This window comes from Lissotriton vulgaris, chromosome 10 (assembly GCF_964263255.1).
Source record: "Lissotriton vulgaris chromosome 10, aLisVul1.2, whole genome shotgun sequence".
Lineage (NCBI taxonomy): Eukaryota > Metazoa > Chordata > Amphibia > Caudata > Salamandridae > Lissotriton > Lissotriton vulgaris.
Genome location: NC_141698.1, coordinates 161352145 through 161376704, shown reverse-complemented (window position 1 = coordinate 161376704; position 24560 = coordinate 161352145). Strand labels below are relative to the sequence as shown.

General features: G+C 47.8%; 1 protein-coding gene across 1 annotated transcript in view; it reads left to right on the top strand.

Moving 5' to 3' along the window:
* GDE1 (glycerophosphodiester phosphodiesterase 1) overlaps positions 1-24560 on the top strand; it is a 170258-nt gene that overhangs the window by 49856 nt on the left and 95842 nt on the right. The window contains exons 3-4 of the mRNA XM_086940774.1: positions 5319-5424; positions 15817-15909. Of these exons, the coding sequence (XP_086796900.1) occupies positions 5319-5424; positions 15817-15909 (199 nt within the window). The remainder of the gene's footprint in view (positions 1-5318; positions 5425-15816; positions 15910-24560) is intronic.

Sequence of the window (24560 nt, the reverse complement as noted above, 5' to 3'; positions counted from 1 at the left end):
CATGGTGCTGTCAAGATACTCGAGTGGTTACAAAGACACACAAACCTACTCAGAAAACTCTGAGAGTCACAGGCACCGAGCACACTGACTCTACAGACCCACTAGGGGGTCGCGAAGCACCAGGCAACGGCGGGCGGAATAAAAGCAATTAATGGCTTTCCGACTCCGTACGCCATTACCAGCGAGACACTGACGCGCTAGATGTGCATGACAGCGCCCCCTGGCTGCCGGAGGTCAAAGCCGCGTTCCTTGGCAGGGAAGAAAGGCGGACCCTTGACCCCACCAGGCAGGTCGCTTCCCCTCCACACAGCACCTCCTGTGCCTTCGTGCCCAGCTGCCGCTACTGAGGAAGTTCAAGGCCCTCCACCACCCGCAGGCAACCACCTGCCTCTCATCACTGGTGGCCAGTGGTAGGCCTTAGATTTGTTTGTCATTTGCTATTCCATTGTATTGCACTCTCTTGTTGTCTGTCTCCCCTTTGTTGCCTCCGTGATTCTGTGTCTTTTTTCTCCTGTCCCCTTCGCTGCCCCTGTGATTCTATGCCTTTTTTTCTCCTTCTGTTCCCTTCGCTGCCCCCGTGATTCTGTACCTTTTTTTTCCTGTCCCCTTCGCTGCCCCCGTGATTCTGTGGCTTTTTTTCTCCTTCTGTCCCCTTCGCTGCCCCTGAGATTCTGTGCCTTTTTTCTCCTTCTGTCCCCTTCGCTGCCCCCGTGACTTTGTGCCTTTTTCTCCCTCTGTCCCCTACGCTGCCCCCGTGATTCTGTGCCTTTGTCTCCTTCTGTTCCCTCCATTGCCCCCAGGATTCTGTGCCCTTGCTTCTGTCCCGCCGCTGCGTCCCCACGGCCCCACCCCCCTGACTGCCCATTCACTGCCCCGCCTCCCAGCTGCTCCTCCCTCCCACCTACCCATATATGGCGGATGCTGCGCGTCCGCACCTCTGGTGCGCCGAAAACATGCCTATGGCAAGCCTGTCTGCGCCCTTCCGCGCCTGGACCTCTCCCAGTGCCAGAACCTCTGGCCCCCGCGCCTGCCGTGACGACCGCTGCCACTACGATGCCAGCACACTGTACTCCCTCATCCCCGGACGGACCCACACCTGCTTGAAGGCCACACCAAAACGCACACATGGTCCATTCACCTGCCGGAACTGCAGCTACACAAGCCTCAGAGCCGCCGAACCACCCAAGACCTCAACCACCTCCGATGCATCCTACTGAACACCCACTCCACACGCAAGCACGCCGTTGAGCTCTGGGACATGCTCGACACATCATCCCCGGACGTCGCCTTCCTGACAGAGACCTGGATGAACGACTCCTCCGCACCCGACATGGCCATAGCCATCCCAGACGGCAACAAGATCACCCGCAGAGACCGCACCAACGGAGTCGGAGTCGCCATCGTCTACAAGAACAGCGTCAGGGTCTCGAACAACACCGACAATCTCAGCATCGTCGAACAAATGCACTTCCAGATCCACACAGACTGCAACACCACCCTCAGAGGTACCCTCATCTACAGAACCCCTGGACCCGACCCCAATTCAGCGACTCCATCGCCGACTTCATCAGCATGCACGCCCTGACCTCCACCGACTACATCCTCCTCGGAGACCTGAAATTTCACCTTGAGAACAACAACAGCTAATCCACCAGCCTGATCGACAACCTCGGACTGAGGCAGCTTGTCACAACGCCTGCCCATTCCGCCAGCCACACGCTCGACCCTGTCTTCTCCTCCAGCTCCCACGTCTCCTTCAGCCACACCAACGATCTCCTCTGGACCGACCCCCGCTGCATCCACTTTACCTTCCAGAAACCCACCACACACCACTGCAACCAACCGATCCCTCGCCGCTGCTGGAGCAAAGTCACCGAAGACCAACTACAAGCAAACCTCGCTCTCAGCCCACCCACTGACACCTCCAACATCGACGACGCCGCCTGCAACCTCAGACGCTGGATCAACGACTGCGCCAAGTCCCTCGCCCCGCTGAAGAAACCCACCCACGGAGACACCAGCAAGAGAGCTAGCTGGTTCGCCCCAGAACTCCTAGCCTCCAAGCGAACTTGACGGAATCTAGAGAAGAAATGGCACAATGAAAAGACACCGGACAGCCTCGCAGCCCACAAACACACCATCCGCAAACACTATGACCTCATCAGGTCTGCCAAGAAGACCTCCTTCAAAGACCGCCTCGACAACAACGCACACAACAGCAAGGAGCTCTTCAACATCGTAAAGGAACTCTCCAACCCCAGCTCCAACACCAACTACATCCCACCGTCGCAAGCCCTGTGTGTCTCCCTCGTCACCTTCCTCCACCGCAAGATCGCTGATATCCATGACAGCTTCACGCCAGACAGCCCTAACAGACAGCAACACAACAGACCCTACGCACACCATCAACCACAACACCCTGCCAGCCTGGGCCAACGTGACCATAGATGACGCCATCAAGAACATGAGCACAATCCACTCCGGCTCCCCGTCAGACCCACTCCCGCACCACATCTTCAGCAAAGCCAGGAGCTCCATTGCACCCCACCTGTGCAACGTCATCAATCTCTCCTTCAAGACCGTGACCTTCCCAGAGAACTGGAAACATGCCGAGTTCAACGCCCTACTCAAAAAACCCAAGGCGGAACCGAGAGACCTCAAGAACTTCCGGCCCATCTCCCTGCTTTCGTTCCCAGCCAAGGTCTTCGAGAAGATCGTCAATGGACAGCAAACCCGATACCTCGAAGAAAACAGCATTCTGGACCCATCCCAGTCAGGGTTCCGCAGCAACCACAGCACCGAGACTGCCCTCATCGCCGCCACCGGCGACATCAGGACCCTGCTAGACAACGGTGAGACTGCGGCCCTCATCCTCCTGGACCTCTCTGCCGCCTTCGACACAGTCTGTCACCGCACACTACGCACACGCCTCCATGACGCGGGGATCCGAGACAAGGCCCTGTAATGGACCACCTCCTTCCTCTCCGGCAGAACCCAGAGCGTCCGCCTCCACCATTCCGATCCGAAGCCTCCAAGATCATCTGCAGCGTACCCCAGGGATCATCCCTCAGCCTGACACTGTTCAACATCTACATGGCCCCGCTCGCACAAGTCACCCGACAGCACGACCTCAACATAATCTCTGAGGCCGACAACACTCAACTGATCCTCTCCCTCACTAAGGACCCCCTCACCGCCAAATCCAACTGCCACGAAGGAATGAAGGCCGACGTCGACTGGATGAAGATCAGCCGACTGAAGCTGAACTCGGACAAGACGGAGGTCCTCATCCTCGGCTCCAACCCTTCAGCCTGGGATGACTCCTGGTGGCCTACGGCACTGGGAGCAGCCCCGACACCCACCGACCACGCACGCAACCTGGGAGTCATCCTCGACTCAACACTCTCCATGACCAAGTAAGTCAACGAAGTCTCCTCCTCCTGCTTCAACACCCTCTGCATGCTCGGCAAGATCTACAGGCGGATCCCGACAGATACAAGAAGAAAAGTCACCCAGGCCCTCCTCAGTAGCAGACTCGACTATGGAAACACCCTCTACCCTGAAGCCCCAGCCAAGCTCATCAAACAACTGCAACGCATTCAAAATGCCTCTGCACGCCTGATCCTTGACGTACCACGCCACAGCCACATCACCCCCCCACCTGAGAAACCTGCACTGGCTCCCCGTCAACAAGAGGATTTCCTTTAAGCTCCTCATCCACGCACACAAGGCACTCCACAAGACCGGCCCAACCTACCTGAACAGACAACGCTTTTTCTACATCCCCAACGACCAGCTCTGTTCCGCCGACCTTGCCCTCGCCACAGTCCCTCGCATCCGAAGAACAACCACTGGCAGCAGATCCTTCTCCCACCTCGCTGCCAAGACCTGGAACACCCTGCCACTGAGCCTACGACAGACCCAAGACCTGCTGACATTCAGGAGGCTACTCAAGACCTGGCTGTTCGACCAGTGGCGCCCCCCCCACCCCCTTTTCCTCCCAGCGCCTTGAGACCCTCACGGGTAAGTAGTGGGCTCTGCAAATTCTTGATTGATTGATTGATTGATTGACCCGCATAGTCTCGCAAGCAGACCCGCCAGCCGAACGCGTGGCCACTAACGAAAACAGAACTCTCACAGGTAAGCAAAAACAGAAGCGCACTGGTGCGGATAGCCGCGCCGTTGCGCGTGCCTGAAAACACAAAGCATTAGTGCATGGCAGAGGCCAAACAATACAATGCGTGTGCAAGCAATTAATAAATGCACATTTGAGCACATTGATAGCAACAGCACATCACTTCGCAGTTGCGGGAGGCAGCAAACGCGGTCCCGCGACTGCGACACAAGTTTACAGCTTTAGTCTGACAGAAAAATAAATGGGAAATAAAAGGCACTCATCTCATGGCTGTGTAGAAACAAAGAAAGAGGATGAACAAGGAGTCGACTGGGGACTTTACAGTGATTGCAGTGTTGTGATTGGTGCATTAGACTCAGGGATATGTTGTCCCTTCTTTGTCTCCTTTATTTAACCAATTTCCTGAGGGTGTTTGGGAAATGTGGTTTTGGCTATAAGTTTTAAAATGGCTGCTATCAAAATTAAAGCAAAGAAAGTAAAGCATAATCCGAAGCCTCCGGTCCTGTCCTAGAATACAATAGCAACTCCGTTACACAAGATTTGTACATTTGCAGCCTTAAAAAAGTCGCTGCTGTGACGAAACACTTGTCAGCCGCCTTGATAAAGTGCAGGTGGAAATTCGGATCTATTATGGACTAGAATTGGAATTAATATTAATGATTTATTTTTGTACATAACCCTACCTTGTGGATTTAATATTGTGGACTAATATAAAAGTGCTTTGATATCCTTCTTTATTCTTTTTCTTTGTTGTTTAATGAGTCGCTTTCATTTGCAGCATTGTGTTTATTGCTGACTGTCTTGTACCTTAATGTTGAGTGGCCACTGCTCTTCGACTTTGAATGTACGGTCCAAGTTATATTAGTTACCCCTTATACCCTCTTTGTGGCTTTTCTGTTTTTTTTTATTGATTTTTATGTTTGTAACTTAACATTTAGTAATTTTGTTCACGAATTTGAATAATAAAGTGTAATTCATGCTGTATTCATTGATACCTTTACAGAGGTTGCAATTACAGAATTGCCTGCATCTTATATTTTCATTTTATTATATTCTTGTTTTGGTGCTCATGACTAGTAGTAGTCCTCCTGGACCCAAAACATTCTGTGTGCAACACATTATCAACCATGCCTTCAGCTGCTCTTACTGCCTTGGTCATTTTATCTGTTCTTTAACTTATTAGGCACCTCTTCCGCGGTGAAAGAATACCAACTCTCAGGGAAGCTGTCGTGGAATGCATACACAATAACCTCACCATCTTTTTCGATGTCAAGGGTCACGCAACTGAGGTATGCTGCAAAATAACTATGTGAAATCAATGGACATATGCTGTGATAGTTTTGTATGTCTGGAAAGAATGAAGAGGAGACTGTGACTGTTTTTAAGACATATTAATTTAAATCCTTTAAACAAAAACTGTAATCTACATTTATTTCACTTCCGCTGTTACGCGAAACCTGTGAATTAGAACCTTATTTGACACCGATGACTCTGGAGAAAAGTCTACACTGAAGTAAAGTTTACTTTGGAAGTGCATTATTATATTATTACTAGCAGCCCGCCCCAGCGTTGCCTGGGGCAGAAAGGGGCTGGGGGCAGTACACCCGCTCCGACCCCCTCCCGCATCGACTCCCTCCCGCCCGACTACCCTTGCGCCCCCCTCCCGCCCGACTCACTCGCGCCCCCTCCCGCCCCGACTCACGCGCGCTCCGACATTTTCATTTACTGCTGCCTCCTTCTTGCCTCCCCCTGCATCACAGTCTCACTTTCCCTTTCCTTACCTGTGCCGCCGCTCCTCACTGCACAGCCGCTCGTCACTGCACCGCCCTCCTCCTTCGTCATCACGCACGTCGCGTAGCGGCCAGCGCTAGGTCCCGGCCGGCGCTACTTTCAGGGGACTACTTTGTTTACAAACGTAATTTTTTTTATTTACTTTTTTTTTTATTTATATAGCCTATGTCCATCTACACACCCTGACATTTTCATAGATGTATTGGGTGTGTAGATTGGCGCTGTGGTTCCCGAGTTTACCTGGCCAAAAGGTGCAAGTTCTCTCTTTATAATAGTAGTATAGATTTCACATTAAATAAGTAAGACAAAGGTTCATGGCAATTCAAGACAGTTACAAATTGCAATCTTGCATTTTTCCTAATCGTGACGAATGACTCGGTAAAACCTGCCTGAACCAAAAAGCGCAAACTTCAAACTGGGCATTTCTTCACAACTAAATTCCTCCCGTGTTTTCACCCCCAACTGAACCCCATCTCAGTGCCATCTCTTCCTTAACCTCGCCCTACTAATTACTATGTAAAACATCGGTTGTCACATCCCCATGTTGGGAACTGATTGCAAAATCTCTTTAGCCGCATTTCTGACCCAGCCTTCTTATGCCGGGTCTGGTGGCTCAGTGGACTAATGCGTCTTCTCAGGGCCTGAGTTCACAGGTTCAAATCCCGGTGGGTCCACACAGCCTTTCATCCATCTGAGGTCGATAAAATGAGTACCAGTGAGTTGGGTAACAACAAACACCTGTTATTCAGCGCCAAGATACCCATTGTGGTAAATGCGCGCTTTACAAATGTTAAGTTTTGTTGTTTCTGATATCTAGCCTAACATAACAAATGTTTAGAGATGCCATTGGATGCCGATAGCGTCTGGGATGGTGGGTTATATTTTTTAGATTTCCTATTCAAGAGAGATTCTGACTTGCCATCTTTTGTCTTGCTGGGCTTAACCTGTGGGAATGCAAGGGCTTGTATATGATAGCAAAGACCATTGCTTTGGTCCTGCTGGGATCACATAGATTTGATGTTGGGCACCTCCAACCAGGCTTCATGGTGGTAGGGATTCCTTGCTCTATTACACTCTGCCAGTGTGTTGTCCACCCAGGAGGGAAATGTGCTAGTATGCTGAGCTTGGCCATCTTTAATTGGACTGGCCAAATCCAAGCACATCATCCTTGCCATTCTAAATGGTCCAGGCATGCTGATTGGATTAAAAGTAGCATCCGTATTGGGGTGGCTTTATAAATTGGGTAACAATAGAGAGAAATGTGATGGCCTTTCAATTTGGATGAAATATCAACATGTTGTATTGGCTGAGGCCCTCCAGTAGCTTCATAAAGTTGTTAGTGGGATGTTAGATCCAGTCTAACCCCAAATGACTCAAAGATCCAATTAAATCTGTTCCACCGCTTGTGATCAAGGAGACAACCTCTATTGAGAAACATAATATACCTTAAAGAGATGTTGTCTATTTAAGCAAACCTTCTAGAATATCAATTTGTCCTTTACAGGTTACAATGCTGAATATCTAGCAGCTGTCGAGTTATTGCCTCATAGATATACTTCGAGTACATCCTCAGATGTAGCAACTGGCATATATACTGCTGCCACCATTACCCCATATGTTAAAGATCTTGTCTTGGAATATAACAGGACCTGCATTCAAGTTTAAAGACCCCAGGTGTTTTTTTTGTAAGTGGTTATAATATATGTATGTTTCAGTAGACTTGGACCCACTTACCTATTTTGTGATGGTTTTGTAAATTACATTATTGAAGCTGAATAGTCTAAAAACAGGCCACCGTTTTGTTGGTTTAGCTGTGTTAATTAAAAGTGTGTTAAGTTGTGATATTAAAGTATTTCAAATTGATAGTGCAGATCTAGAGTGCCTGGTAAATTAATTTCCAACTAGGAATAGAACTACAATATTCATCGTTTATCATCGAGGGGCTTGTAAATTGAAGGAGTCAGATTGCTGAGCCCCAGGGATTCCTTAATATGGCCCTGGTTGCTAGTGATTTTAATACTAAATATAAACCAATCCCTATGTTAATGACTATCCAGGAGGATGAGGACAAAGTGTGGGTATAACTGTTTAGGGGTTTTTTAGGTAGCGATATCAAGGGCGCACTGCCTCAATTTCTACGTTACTGTGTGTTGGTTCAAAGGTTGCTGTGTAGTGCGTGAAGAGCAGACGGTAAAACACCCTTAACCGTCCAATAAGTCAGAGACCGATCAACAATTAAACAGCTGTGCTCTCGCAACTACATCAAGGTGTTACAAATTACAAAACAGTTTGAGGTATGGAAAAATGAACAGAAGCAGATTCTTCAGTGTGTATTCTTGTCCCAGCAGGGAGATGGTTTATTGCATCCAGACCTTAACAGTCTCACAAAATGCCGACACGTGTTTCGTCGTGTGCCGTAGAGTCAACACGACTCTTCAGGGCTTTAGACTCAACACCAGGAATGGGTCGAGTGTAGTCTGGAGCTAACGGTACTAATCCGTATAGGTAGTTCAAAGAGAAGCCATGATTTTTCTTAGCTCAAATCAAATAAGAGAGTGAAGTTGGAGTATCCAGTTTAGTCACACTCTGTTGTGACCGTTAGGTTCCGCCTTATCGGGTGTGTAAGAGTCTACACAATTAGAGCGATTCTCTGTCTGGAAACGGGTATGTTTCAAGTAGTAGGGTCAAAATTAGTTAGCTCAGCTGTGTTCCGCATTAATAGGGTGACGAAGTGTTCCAAGTGTTAGCTCTGAAAACGTGTGTGTTTCAGGCGGTGACCGGGAGGGGATCCGTCGAACCATAAACATCCAGAAACGTGTTGGTTTCAAGGGTAAGCGGCGTGTTAGATTCAGGTATCCCTCCTCTTCAGGTTCCCGGTGGCCGTCTATCCACCGCTTGTGATCAAGGAGACAACCTCTATTGAGAAACATAATATACCTTAAAGAGATGTTGTCTATTTAAGCAAACCTTCTAGAATATCAATTTGTCCTTTACAGGTTACAATGCTGAATATCTAGCAGCTGTCGAGTTATTGCCTCATAGATATACTTCGAGTACATCCTCAGATGTAGCAACTGGCATATATACTGCTGCCACCATTACCCCATATGTTAAAGATCTTGTCTTGGAATATAACAGGACCTGCATTCAAGTTTAAAGACCCCAGGTGGTTTTTTTTGTAAGTGGTTATAATATATGTATGTTTCAGTAGACTTGGACCCACTTACCTATTTTGTGATGGTTTTGTAAATTACATTATTGAAGCTGAATAGTCTAAAAACAGGCCACCGTTTTGTTGGTTTAGCTGTGTTAATTAAAAGTGTGTTAAGTTGTGATATTAAAGTATTTCAAATTGATAGTGCAGATCTAGAGTGCCTGGTAAATGAATTTCCAACTAGGAATAGACCTACAATATTCATCGTTTATCATCGAGGGGCTTGTAAATTGAAGGAGTCAGATTGCTGAGCCCCAGGGATTCCTTAATATGGCCCTGGTTGCTAGTGATTTTAATACTAAATATAAACCAATCCCTATGTTAATGACTATCCAGGAGGATGAGGACAAAGTGTGGGTATACCTCATCCTGAGAAACCTAGGTTGAAACACACCAATGTTATATCCTTACAGGTGACTACACTGACTATCACTTATTGCCTTCAGCCCCATAATGGCTGAGCCACTTCTGACCATCTTTGTTAGTCGACCCATAAAAAGGGCTCACTGACCTCATATTGATTCTATGTCAGTGCATTTGTCAGATGGGCATAGCAATACATTTAGAAACAGTGGTAAATATTGTTTGGCTCTAGATCATATTTGGACAATTTAATCTGAAATATGTTTGACAAATGATAATAGGAGTAAATGGGGCACTGTAGTGAAGGCTGAAGTGTTACCAGAAATGTACAAAGATATAAATCTTTTTGTCGCAGAACGGCTTTTACTAGCCATTTGCAATTATTCCTTACTTAATCTTCATCTTTCGATGTCTGAAAAATTGACAACTCATTTTACAAAACACATAAGTTCTAATTTGGGATCTAAGCCTAGTATATGCCTGAGGCTTTATTAAGCTTGTCAGAATGAGAAAAGTAAATCTTTAGTTGCCATTCAGTCAATGAATAAAGTTGCTATAAGCGAAGCACAGAGACATAATAAAACCACTATCATGTAAAACAAAAAGAGCAAAGGGGAATGAGCTAATGGTCTGACCACTGCTGTAAAAGCTAAACGGTTAAAGGAAGTTTGCCATAGGATATCACACAGTTGCCTTTCTAAATCAAACCATCCAAGATCTTCTTGCCTTAAGTAGTTTACAAATTGGTTAAGTCCCTGGCCTGGATTCTAGAGGATCGTTTATAAAGATGAACCTGCATTTTAGGGACTTTACATTTGAACCAGTACTAAAGCAGTGGGATAAGGAGCTCCAATCCGTGATTATGGCTTAGTGCTGAAATTGTACAACTATTCAAAAAGGAATACTAAGCGAGTCGTTAAATTTAGGTCAATTTGTGTAACTAACATCTTGCAATTTTTTTAATTAAATGGTACTGGCTAAGTTGCATCAGTGGCATGAGGAGTCAAAAGCAATTTCCTGTTTGCAGGTAGTAATCAGATAAAATATTAGCACCATTGATCAAGTGTCTAGATTCATTTTCCTTGTGTGGAGGTAGACATCCCTACAAAAGCTAGTGCTATATGTTGCACTTGTAGACCTAAAGTCTGCCTTTGATACAGTGCCTCAAAATGCACTATCGAAAGTTTTGTATGACAAGAGTATGACTGTCCCCTTTTACATTTTATAATGTGCTTAAACTCCAGAAGTTATCCCAGAATAGGATTGGTTTGAAATGGTGAGCTTACTAGATAAATATGGACAATCTTTGTGTTCACCAGAGGTGTGCTGTGGCTCCAACGTTTATCCATTCTTTATATTAACCGTGTGATTAATGCCCTACAAAATAGCCTGAATGATTCTCCTACCGTAGAAGCTTCGAAAATATGCACCTTACTTTTTGCAAATTACTCTCTTCATTTCCATGTCATCGATGGGCCTACAGAATATTTCAATAACTTCTTTACATTCTGTGGGATTTGGGGGGGTGTCTGTTAAACCATCTAAGACAAGTTTTATGGTGTTTAACTCACCAAAATCTTTCAAGCATTCATTAAATTTAGAAAGCAAAAGAGCTTATGACTTTGATAGTTTACCTACTAGGATTGCAGCAAATGGCATTTTGGTGAAGCAAATGCAAAAGATTATGGTTGTGTTGAGCCACAGAGCGAATACAGTAATGGGGTTGGAAAGAAATTGGGTCCGTGTAGTCTCCCCAATTATTATAAAATGTAAGGCAGGAGGGTATACGCAATTTAGATAAACTGAAAGCCATTGAAAATATGTTAATTAAACTTCTATTGCTCTTATCTTCCAGAACACCCTCTGTCCCTTTAATCCTGGTATTAGAGTTTCTGGTATTGATCAACGAGCAAACCTGAGACTGGTTTTGTATTTGGTTTATAGGCTAACTACCTTATGAAAAAGCTATCTGTGAAATTTTGCATAGCAGTGATGCACATAATCTTCAGTGGTTTACTTATATTCGATCAATGTGTGAAAAATTAGGTATTTTCCATATCTTGTATCAGCCACATCAAATTAATTAATCAATTAAAAATATAGTGAAACTAACCTATTAGACCTTTGGTACATCTGATATACAAAGGATGCCTCCATCTGGTGGCAGAATTGAGGATTTCCTTTCTATTATAATTAGACTATCGTGGAGAGGACCACAGTTCTGTGTGCCCTTAAGCTGATCAGGTTGTATGTCACCTATAAAGCTGTGTTTGTACAGCCAAGTGTAACCTTTTAGCGGTTATTAGAATTCATTATCTGTGCTCTAGATGAGGTGTATGGACACTGCAAGCTTTCAGATCATCCCAGTTTTTCCAGTTTCAGTAGCTGCTCAGGGATATTTTCTGGAGATCCAGAAGTATGTAACTGGATCTTTTGCCTCTCTGGATAATGAACATTTCCAGGATTTCTTACTCCTGCATTCCATTGTTGAGGACCAGGGAAATGAATGCCTTTCTCTGCCCTTGGCCTTTTACTTATGTATTACAACTTAATCTATTCTTTCTATGGTTATCTCCTACTATAAGTAAACTGGTTCGAACAGTAGCAGCTTGCTTGGGGAAATTTCTTCAGCATGAAACCATGGAACAAGAGTGAAACCCTCCTCTCCGATTCTAAACCCTATCAGATGAGGTTTTCCGGAGAGCTACCAATTAGTATGGAAGTTTAGACATTAGAACTGGAAGTCAGGCTCTCCCTCAGAGGTTGACTGTAGCTATCCAAGTTCTTTGTGTGGTAGTACTATAGGAGTTGCCTACAGTCCTAATTGGGCTTCATTCTAGTCTCCTGAAAAAAAGAGTTCTACACAAGTACACTTGACTACCATTCCTGCAGGATTAGTTTGGTTTTGGCTTGATGTTTTTTACCCTGCAGGCTAAATGGTTGTCTCTTAAAACTTTCAGAGATCCTTGTGTGGGAAGTCCTATGTCAAGGAATCCTTGAAGGCGTTGCGTCTAAATTCTTACTGAGTTTTTCACTGGAACTTTTAGTGGTAAGGCCATCTGCAACTTACCTGTAGTCTTGACTTCGCTTCAGGGTGCGCCCTATATGGGAGTCTTCCACTCATCACTTAACACTAAAGAACTTTTTCTTAGCTATTATTGTTCCAGCTAGACATTTACAGGAGTTAGGCTCCTGTAACGTGATTTCCCATAGCGTAGTAGTTTTCATGATAAGTTATTTTTCAGCTCGGGCCAGACAGAAGGTTCTGAGATGGTGTTTAGCTCGGTTATTTAAATTGAAATGGCCTGTGAATTCGGTTGATCTAAGAAACCAAACAGGTGACCAGAAACTACATGTCATGAACTAAGAGCAAATAGGTTCTTAGTGCCAATAAGGAGAAACTGAATGCAAGCTGGGGGATCAGCAAACCCATATTCCGGATAGTTCTTGAGGAGAGGATTCCTCAAGGGGCAACTGGGTGCCAGGCATGGAGCCTGAAAACTACTGGTGGAACTTTCCAATCCAAGCCATATGCTGGAATTTAAATTAAGTACAATCCTGTTATGTACAGACAAGCCTATACACCACAGTAACGACAGAAAGAATGACATACTGGTTTGTTACTCAACTGAAGGAAAATAAAATCAACCCCAAACTGACTGTCCCCTAGTTGGAGAAATTGATGCTTCCACCAAGCTTCAGACATGCGTGGCAGAGCAGCTATGTGTGTCAGGACAAGGTCATGCTGACCTCAGAAAGACCAAACTATTGGATCGTCTCAGTAATCCAAAGGGGACGAAAGGCACCAGGACAAGATCATGCAAAATAGTATCATCTGGTTTCAAAATGGCCTTTCCCTAACGACGCAACTAAATTGTCATCCCGGTGTCGGAGACATTAGAATGTGTTGCAGATTTTGCAGCTGTATTATAAATCTGTGGGTTTAAAGACTATAGCTACTGACTGCAGAGGACATTTAGCTATGCTTGTCTCGCCTTTTCTATTTGTGTCTCTCTCTCTCACGTGCAACCTCTCTCACTCAACAAACTTAAAAGGGACCTTTTGAAAAACCATTGAAATAACCCTTTTAAGTTTACAGACCATTTGTGAAAATATAGAGGTCACAGTCAATACGGGATTGAAATTAATAGACAGTTGTTTTGCAGTTTGCATACGTAGATTGTGATTAATTATGTTTTAGATCCGCAAATCATTTTAGGGTGACGCGTCTCAAAACCATGTTTCCTTATAGCTCAAGCGTAATGTACAGACTACTGAGTAGATTACAACACACCTGATAGGAACATGGAGATTGCATCAGCTTTACATTTTTCTGTGATATGGTCGGTTTGACAAACTTGCAGAGGCATCTTTACAGTTTGGTTCTAAATCAAGTTGAGTACCGTACATTTGAATAAATAAAACCTGAGACACAAAAAGTTCATCAGCCACTGTGCAAGATAAGAATCACAAAAGCAGGTTCATATTTCTTATGCAATTGATTTGCTTAGAGTCGATGACTATGATTTCCCAAGTGAGAGCAGATCCTTTTTGAATTCTCAAGAATAGTTCAGTTTTGACTTTTTCAGTACGAGGATCGCTAACCAGCTCTTTTGGTATCCAAAAGTAGGTGGAAAATGCCACTATTGTGTTAAAAAACACAATTTGATGTGGGGTATGCTAAAGAGATTTTCTGATGTTGAAATTTTCTGGAAAAAACAAAGCAATGTAAATTTCGTGATACCTTTTTAACTCAGGATGTGGAAAAACTTTCAGTCACTTGTGAGTGGTTCGACCTGTTTACTAGTGAACATCAGCAGAAGCTAAGTCCCAGGGGGCCTAAATGTGGTAATGAGACTGGTCTAGGCAAGTGGCTGGCACCCGCAAACCCCTAAATCGTGAGCCCTTATGAATTTTCCCTTCTCAAAACCAGTAACAAGGGAAGCTTATCCTTAAAAGAAAATGGGACTAGGACCTTCCGTTGTCACTTGGCCTGCCCTGGACTGAGATGGTGTTATGATTTTTTCCTAACATTGACTAAAACCTTTGCAGCAGCATCTCATGTAATAGTGATAGTGCCTGTCTCTTGCATGCATCACTGTATTGCCCAGTGGACTGGGACTAAAATGTGTGCCAGCTTATAAGCCTCTGCCACCATTCACCAAGACCTGATCTGCAACTTTCTTCTAGCGTGTCAACTTCACCAGCATATGGGGAAGTAGTAAAGCAGGCTTCTCCAACGAGTAGCTTGTGATCTACTGGTAGCTCTCCTCTGTTTACCACAATTAATTACATTAGAAGCTTTTGCTTGGTTGAAGAAATTTGAAACAAAATTGTGTGCATTTTTAGAATTCATAAACTGATGTTTGGGGAAAAAACTGCAGATTTTCCCAAAAATGTCCAAAGCTGATAAATATCAAACAAGACTATTACTAACAATATTAACTTGGTGCTAGGACTACGTCAGCTATGACTGTTATGTTTTACCCATGTAGAGGCATTCCACATTGACAAAGCATTTTTTACATTACGGCTGGCAACTGTCCCTGAAGCATGCAGGTGATCACTGCTAGTAATCTTGCATATGGTGGCCACTTATATTATCGTGTCAAATATAGTTACTACTGCATCTCTAATAACATTAGTAGCTCGGGAGGATTTCCATTGAAAACAAGTAGCTCTTACTACAGAAAAGGCTGGAGAGCACTGCCGTAGGACATTGATTGCTGGATTGATTGGATAAAAATTGATTTGTGGAGAACTGCTTGTCCCTGAATGAGTGACGGCCGCAAAGAAGAAAAAGCAGCAGTGGCCTATGTACCTCTGTGGATTATAATGGAAATAAAATTGAAAAGAGAAGATGGATTACTCAGATCATACTTTTTACATTGCACACAAACTATTTATATTGCTCTATTTTAAAAGCCTAATATACAATGGGGTAATGCCGGTCACTGGCATCCCAACTGTACCTCCTGTTACTATTACCTTTGATAACACATGTTGCTGTTTTAGTTCCTTTTTAAAACCAAAACTAGAGATCAGTTTCTAAAACTAAGCCACCTCCTCAGTCTAATAGGATATTTGACTTGTAGCACACAGATGATTGTTTGAGAGCTACTGAATTTAAGTGGCTTGAAACCGAAGGGCCACTGGACAGCTCTAGCTCATCAATTGTAAAGTTTGTTACTTAACCTGGGAGCATTCCTCGTCCCGACAGTCATTTTCTGAATCTGAATGTTAGGGGTTGTCTTAATGTTTTCCTAACATGGCATTCACTCTAAAGTAATCTGCTGCTCTTGTGTTTTTTCAGGCTGCTGATGTACTGCGAAAGGTTTATATGGAATTTCCCCGGCTCTACAACATGAGTATTGTCTGCTCCTTTGAACCTCAAGTTATTTATATGGTAAGGCATGTATTTATGATTGTTTTTGCTTTATTAGTTAGTAATTTGAAAGTAATGTACAAAAATCATTTTGAATCATTTTTTTCTCACATGGATGTGGTGCCAAGGCATCTTTGAAGAATAATTTTTTACTTAAACATGGGCGTGAAACTAATGAAATTATCCGCTGTTTCAGTTTCTTCCCCTTTGTAGTGAAGACAGGGCCCTGCCTGCATACATTGTTATATTAGCATAGGCTTATTTGAAGTTTACACGCCATTTTGCCTCTTGCAGCTTTTGCACACGACACTACATGTAACTGTTGTTGTAAGTTAGACTGCTTGGCTTCCTCGAATGAGAACGGTCTGTTTTTCACATCCCTAGACTTATATCGCAACCTTAGTCTGTACACTACATGCAGAAGCTTTCAAGGTCACCATAACAATGTATGCTGTTATTCAGGTTGATCGGCCCCCGCTCTAGACATAACAAGCACACAGCTGCAACCAACTGACATTGTAGCAGGCATTCCATTCTCCTATAGAACTGTGCATAGAGATTTGGAACCTCAGTCAATTAGGATGGTCTAAAACTCACCTCAGTACCCAAAATCCCCTTACCGAGCTAGCTACAGTGTCTCATTGGTCATAACAAACTCCCAATGTTTAGATGAACCAGAACATGAACTTAGAATACCTCAGGTCACATGGAACACATAGACACTCTTTCGTTATATAATCATTTCAAACCAGAACAGGAGGCGGGGCTTGCAGCCGGCAAAGATGGTCGCAGCCTAGTGAGGCTCCCGACCCCCTGCCCGCTAATCCGCCCTTTTATCCTTCTGCAGACCTGGGATCCCCACCGAACCTCGGGGGGTACCCAGAGAAAGCTCCTGTGCCTTCTCCGGTCTAGAAAACGACTAGCTGCCGCCGCGGGGAAGGGACGACCTGGAGACGGAGCTCCGCTCTCCCGGAGCATAAGATGGCGGCGATCCCGTAACCTGCGAAGAGCCGCTTCACACTTAGCCGGCCAGCCCGCCCCTGAGGGTTGCCAGCGGGGACTACTCTGCTGTGTGGCGCAGACCGGAGGACTACGCGACTGCAGCGGGACCCCTGATTCTGAGCCGTGCCTACCGCCGCTTCGCGACCCCAGCGAGGCGCTCGACACCCCGGCTTCGGAGGCCTGCGGCGGTCGGAGGCGCGGTGAGTGAATAACACTGCCATTCCCGGACCCCCCCCCCCCCCCCCCCCCCCGGTCATCTGGACGCCTCGGGACCGCGGGGACACAGGCCACGAGTAGCGGCCCTGTAGTGGGTCCGCGAACACCGCCCCTCCCCACCCGTGCATATATTGACTAGGGGACATGGCCTTTGATGGCCTGGAGTGCCTGGAGACAGGGGAGTGCGGGCAAACGTCAGACATTGGACTGCCTGAGGGGTGCGAGCCACCGGCGCGGCTCACTGGAGCTAGAACCTGCTAAAACGCGATGAGGCCCCCATCTGAGATCCTAGGGCTGGCCCTACTGACGGAGCAACGCCTGTGGGGCGCCTGAGACCCTCTGCTTTGCGCCTGATCTCCGCCCATCATTACAGGGGCCCGAGCCACCCCAGTGGGGACAACAGAGAACTGGCAGTACTGTGGGTCGCTCTGGGGGAGCCCCCCTCTTTGTCCCAGCTTCCGGAGTTTGAGTGCCAGAGAAGACACATAGGCTTGCACGCCCGGACCGCTGCCTTGCCCCCTGTACACACCACCTCGGGCGCTTCCCACTAGTAGGAGAGCGTTGGGGCCGACATTCCCTAGCAGCCACGAGGAGTACTTTGGGGTACGACGCTGGGAGTTGTCAGCGAGGAGCGACAAGAGGAGGAGAGCTCGATACCCGGGAAGCTTGTGAGATCGGAGGTCCTGAACGTGAGTCTGTCACTACTCCTGAGTTTACCGACCTATTGGCCCCTACTATCTGCGAGCGACTTACCTTTACTGGGACGAGCGCCAATCATCGCTCTCAGCGCTGCACTGCCCTGGTCTATGAATAATAGCCCAAGATGGGGAAACCTAGAGGCCCGAAGGGAGAGGGGAGCGCTGGCACGGAGGCTCCGGACGACATATCGCCGACCCCACCGGATTTCCAGCAGATGCAGGACCGGATTCTAGAAGCCATCACCGCCACAATAGACGCCCTGCACCAAGACATAGCACAAGTAGCCACGAGCCTTGGGCTCCTGCGGGCGGATCATGGGAAACTATCGGACAGAGTGAAAACTACGGAATTGGCCCTGAAGGAGCTGGTACCTGCACACAAATCAGTCGAAGGACGGCTAACGGACGCTCTGGACAGAATACAGGCCCTCGAGCGGCGAGCGGAGGATGCGGAAAATCGTAGCAGACGCAACAACGTGCGCCTTGTGGGCCTTCCGGAAAATAAAGAAGGCCAGGACATTGTGGGCTACCTGACCACCTGGCTACAGAAAGACGTGGCACCTGAGGGACTCTCCCCCTTCTTTACCATCGAAAGGGCTCACCGGGTACCAGCCAAACCACCCAGTCCGGGACAATCGCCCGACCTGTCGTAATTAAGCTACTACACTACAAGGACAGGGATTGGTTACTGCAGAGAGCGAGAACAGCGGGCCCCTTCCATGTGGACAATTGTAGGGTGACGCTGTTCCCGGATTACACCTTTGAGACCCAAAAACTTCGTGCCTCTTTCTTATCCATCAAAAAGGAACTGAGGACAGAGGGCCTGCAGTACTCGCTACTTTTTCCGGCCAGGCTGCGGGTGATAGTGGACGAGAAATCCCTGTTTTTTCCTTCTTCAGCGGAGGCGTGGGCCTGGTGGGACACATACAAAGCCGGAACGGATGGAGCACGTATGAGAGAGGAGGATGCGCGGCTGCAGCATCCACTGCGAAGATCTCGGAGGCTGAGGGGCCGTAAACGGAAGACTAAAAAACCGACGGTCTCGCAGACGGAGAGCGAACGGAAGGCTGCACTACAGGCGGTAATTGACGTGTCGGGTGCTGTCCTGACTCAATCAGATCGAGCCTCGTGGTCTGAGGCTCGAGCAACGGACTCTGAAACGGAACTGTCGGAATTCGGCGGCACGAAGGGCCCGGAGGTCACGCCGCAAACGTCGGGAGAGATTGTTGAAGGCTGAGGAGGCTCTGTCAACCCGGTACTACCCTTTGCTGGCGGGACTTGGCTGATCTACAGGCCGGCGAAGACAGATCTTGGACGATAATGTTGTGAGTAACACTATTTTGAGGGCGGGGGATGGGGACGGAGGTCCCAAAAACCCGTAGCCGACCCGCGCCTCTTAAGGCCCATAAGGCCTCCGCAGTGCAGACTGCGGATTAGTAGGGTAGTTGGGCAAGGTTGCCCGCACATGGTTTTGGTGGGAGTGACTCTAGCACAGTTAGGTCCTGTCCTGGGGGAGGGAGGGGAACCCGAGGCAGTTGGGGTCGCCAGAGGTACAGTTGTGGGAGGGGGAGGGGAGTTGTTGTTACGGGGAGGAGGGAATGTGTCATCATGAGTGATCGGGGGAACGGACATAAGGCACAGAACCACGCTATGTGGAACAATGACTGATGTGTGTGACTTGGAACGTGAGGGGGCTGCACACCATGTCCAGACGACACAAGATGCACGCCTATCTGGTTCGCAGAGGGGTTCATATAGCACTGCTGCAAGAGACACACTTGACGAAACAGGAGGGGATAGCACTGCAGCGTAGATGCAGGGGACACTTGTTTAATACTACATATTCGGCCTTCGCTAGGGGAGCCTTGATTTGGGTAAGGGCGGGCACCCCATTCCAAGTTACTCGACAGGTGGTGGATCCGAAAGGAAGGTTTGTGGCAGTGGAGGGTTTCCTTAGAGGGCGTCACATAGTGCTTTGCAGCGTGTATGCGCCCAATGTGGACCAGGCTGCGTATTATGTTTATGCGCCACTCTCCGGGACATTGGCTAGTTATCTAGCAGGCCCTGTTCTGTTGGGGGGAGACCATAATTCAGTAATTGATGTTGACCTGGACAGATCACACCCCCCGCTCCACGCTTCCCCAGTACGCAGACTGGCGAAATGCAGGTTGGACTGGCAGGGACAATGGGGGTTAACTGATGCTTGGCGCACGCAGCACCCACTAGAGCGAGATTACTCATTCCACTCTGGCCTCCACGACCTCCACGTTCGTATAGACGCCTTTTTGTGCTCTCCGATGGTGCTCCCTGCGGTCGCCCGTACTGAATACCTAGCGCGTACGATCTCGGACCATAACCCTTTATTACTAATGCTCGACTGGATGACTGACATCTCTAAGGTCCCGACCTGGCAGCTTCGCCTGGATACGTTGGATGACCCGCCGTTCCGCGAGGCTCGGGGGGACAGAATTGAGCAGTATTTCGCGGAGAACGAAGGGTCCACCAATTCCAGAGCCATGGAATGGGACGCCCTTAAGGTGGTGGTCCGCGGGTATTGCATTGGAAAATTTGCGGGGGCCCGCTGGACATTGTTAGATGACTTGGACAGGGCGGAACGCAAGCTGCGCGAGATTGAACGTGCGCGCCCGGACCGGCCTGACCTCCAGGAAGATCTCTGTGCAGCAAGAGAGGCGATGGCGGCAGAACTGGAACGTCTCCGCAGTTATGACTACAAGGCGTATTTGGTGAAAACGCACGCTGAAGGAGATAAAGCGGGAACTCTGCTGGCTTGGCTGGCCAACCCCACCAGGCGCAGTCACCCGATTCTGGCGATCTCAGATGGAGAAGGCAACATGTGCACCACGCAACCGGCGATCCTGAGTAGCTTCAGGACCTATTATGAACAACTATATAGGTGCGACCTCGGTGATAAGGAGAGGGATATAGCTGCTTTCCTAGAGGACCTACAGCTGCCGCGTTTAGACCAAGACCAGGCGAAAGCCTTGGGAGGCCCAATAGAATTAACGGAAATCAGAGGGGCGATAAAGCAAATGGCCCGAAATAAAACCCCGGGCCTGGACGGATTGCCGATCGAATTCTATGGGCGATATATCGAACAACTAGGCCCGCGACTTCAATTTATTTATGCTGAAGCTAAGCTTAAGGGACGGCTACCGTCCTCAATGCGTGAAGCATTGATGATCCCCCTATTGAAACCGAGGAGAGAGAGCACTAGTACTGCATCCTACCGACCGCTATCAATGCTGACCACCGATTATAAAATCCTGAGCACGGTGTTAGCGAACAGGCTGTTACAGTACATGCAGACTCTGGTCCATGCTGACCAGTCCGGATTCATCCCCAAGCGAAACACCAGTCACAATATTAGGAGACTGACCCGTCTGTTGTGCAGCCCCCCACCAGAGCCAAGGGCTCCCTTGGTATTGGCAGTGGATATAGAGAAGGCGTTTGATATCCTGGAATGGGACTACCTTTATAGAGTACTGCGGTGCTTTGGGCTCGGGGAGGACTACATACGAAGGACGACAGTATTATATACTGAGGCGAAGGCGAGGGTGAGGGTGGGCACCCTGATATCGGATCAATTTGAAGTGCTTCGTGGCACCAGGCAGAGCTGCGCGCTGTCTCCGCTGCTGTTTGCCCTAGCGGTAGAACCTCTAGCGGCGATGGCTAGAAGGGGCTCTTACTATGGAGGACTGGCCCACAGTGGGGCTCACCATTTCATCTCGCTGTACGCGGATGACCTCCTTCTTTTCCTGGAAGATGCCGACGAGGCGCTGTCAGGGGCGGAACAGCTCCTGGAACGCTTTGGAGAGATATCAGGCCTGAGAGTTAACTGGGCCAAGACCTGCCTGTTTCCTCTGCGTAAGCACGAGACCCAGTTCTTCCTCCGGCCTTTACTTAGATGGGAACCCAGTTGCCTAGAATACCTAGGTGTGCATGTCTACCATGAAGAGGTGGACATGCTGCAAGGGAACGTCGGCCGATGCATACGAGCCCTGAGGGGCAATATGTCCTTCTGGGCCACTCTCCCGCTGTCGGTCACAGGCCGCATATCACTGCTCAAGATGATAGCCTTGCCCCGACTGTTGTATTACTTCCGGACCCTGCCTATTTGGGTCCCTGCCGCGTTTTTCCGACAGCTGCGAACAATGACTATCGCCTTTCTGTGGGGCATGGGTAGGCCGAGGGTGGCACTGTCTACGCTGATCCGCCCGAAGGATGAGGGCGGCCTGGCTGTCCCAGATTTTGAGCTCTATTACTTAGCGGCCCAGCTCCAAACCCTAACGCAAGAAATAGTGAGGGTCTACCGCGGTCCTGAACAGTTCCGAGACAGCGGCATCCCCAGACATGTGCTTGCCTTCATTGCCCTGCGGCAGAGGTTGCCACTGAGAGACTTGACCGTAGAGGAGCGAACTCTCCGCTTGTGCTGGAACCGCTCGGCGAAACGCGCGGGGACTAAATGTCCATATGCGCCCGAGATCCCCCTCGGCATGGTGACGGCGCTCCCACATGGGGGAGACTGGTCACACTTACAGGGCTGGGAGGAGGCGGGACTGCAAGTGGTGGGAGACTTGTTTGAGGATGGGGCATTGGTCCCATATCAGACGCTACAGGAACGCTTCGACCTCCCACGAGGCGACTTTTTATTGCATGCGGCAGTGGTGCGAGCTATACAGGGACATTGGGGCATGGGGCTCACAGAGCCACCGGTAGCCCAGGCCTGCCAGTACATTATGATGTCGGCAGGCACTTACAAGGCAGTTACGTGCTTATACTCGAGGATGCTGAGGGAAATGCTGCAGCCGCTGACTACTCTGAAGACCAAATGGGAATCAGATTTGCAGATGGAGATCCCGGATACCACGTGGTTGCAACTGGTGGGACGAGCTAGAAAGAGCACGAGGAACGCTCGTTTCCAGCTCATTCATTTTTATATCCTCCACAGAGCCTACCTTACCCCGGGCAACATACAGAAATACTTTGGAGCGGAGGAGGCCGCCTGCCCACGCTGCAATACAATGGGGGCGGATCTAACTCACATGCTCAGAGAATGCCCCCACCTGCAGAGCTACTGGAGAGAGGTCGGCGACACCTTGAATGAGGCCACGGATAGAGACCTCCAATATACTACAGCGGTCAGCATTCTGCACTGGTTTCCGCACACGCCAAAAAATAAGATGTCGAGTAGGTTCGTTGACATGGGTCTCCTCTTAGCCAAACGAGAACTGACAAGGGGATGGAAATCAAAAACGAGCCCGACACACCGCAGATGGCTCGCTGAGTTTCAAAAGTGGGCGGCGAGCGAGAGCACGGTTAGATATCAGTTGGCGCGCAGGAGGGCGGACGAGCGGGCCCTGGAGGCAGCTATGGAGTGGGAACTCTTAGTGCAAGCACTGTAAGATAGCGCATTAGAGGAGGAGGAGGATGAACGGGAAGGGGCGACTGCTGCCACTGATGATCACGGGACGACAGCACCAACACCAATCACACACACAGTAGATAACTACAGCCATCTGATTGCAATCATACAGCCCTGATTCCTAACCGAGAACGATTGGTGACACTAGGGGGGGAGGGCGAACTTTTGTGGGGGGGGGTGGGGGGGGGGGAATCCCTTACCAATACAATCATTGGGATGTTTAGTTGTAGACACAACGGGTGGGATGGGCTTGGGAAAAAAATTAAAAGCAGACAGTGGAACACCCCCATGCACCGTACAGTGACCTCCGACTGTGAAGATTGCACCGTTCTGTGATTTTGCCGCCCGACCTCCGGGATGTGGGCTGAACGGCTGTGTATGCAGAATGCAGACTTACAATTGAAGGGGGCTTCCATACTGATGACAATTATGCGATTGATATATTCTGTGATTTGATCTGCAATAAAAATTGTTTACAAAAAAAACATTTCAAACCAGAACGTGGAGTAAATGAGGACGCGTGCAAATTTGAAATATTTATTTACTAATGCAGGGTTCTCAAACGCAGTATCTTAGATAACACAAGCAAACATATTATAACGAGCAAAGTTATCAGCATAGTTATTAGTCCATAAAAAGCAAAAGGTGACAACATGCTAAAATGTTGAAATGAATAGGAGTTAACAACACCTAATTCTCACCCTCCCTAACTAGTATATTATATTATATCTAAGAAGGTCTCTTTGGGCTTTAGCAGGGCGACCCCATACCTCAATCTCTCAGTGGCAGAGGATCACCTCATCTTCCACCAGCTCTCTGCATGCGAAGCACCATCAAGTGTGTTTATCTGTTCTTGTGCAGAGCAATATAAAACGCGCCTAAAGCCAGATTTGCCAGCAGCTGCATTTATGTTATGACTAGGGAAGTGCGAAGATCAGACCTTAAAATAACACTGTGTTTACTCATCCTTCAAGGCTTCAGCACTCACTGTACAGACACCGTTATGCTAAGCAATGTTATCAGAGCAATAACATATTATTCTCGTATAAATCACAATGCTCTTTTAGGCTGAAAGCTAAAGCAACAATTATATGTTGTGTGCAGAAGCAGCAAAAAGGTAAAATGGCGTTTAAACATTTAATAAGCTCATGCTAACTTAACACAGTATATAGGTAAGCAGTAACAATATGACAACATTCTAGTGCCTTTAATATTGCATTGCATGCATGATTTGAGCACTTGGAAGAAAACCTTTTCCAGACACAGAGAGCTTTGCTGATCCTGAGATGTGATTCACTTCTGCTGATCTTGGA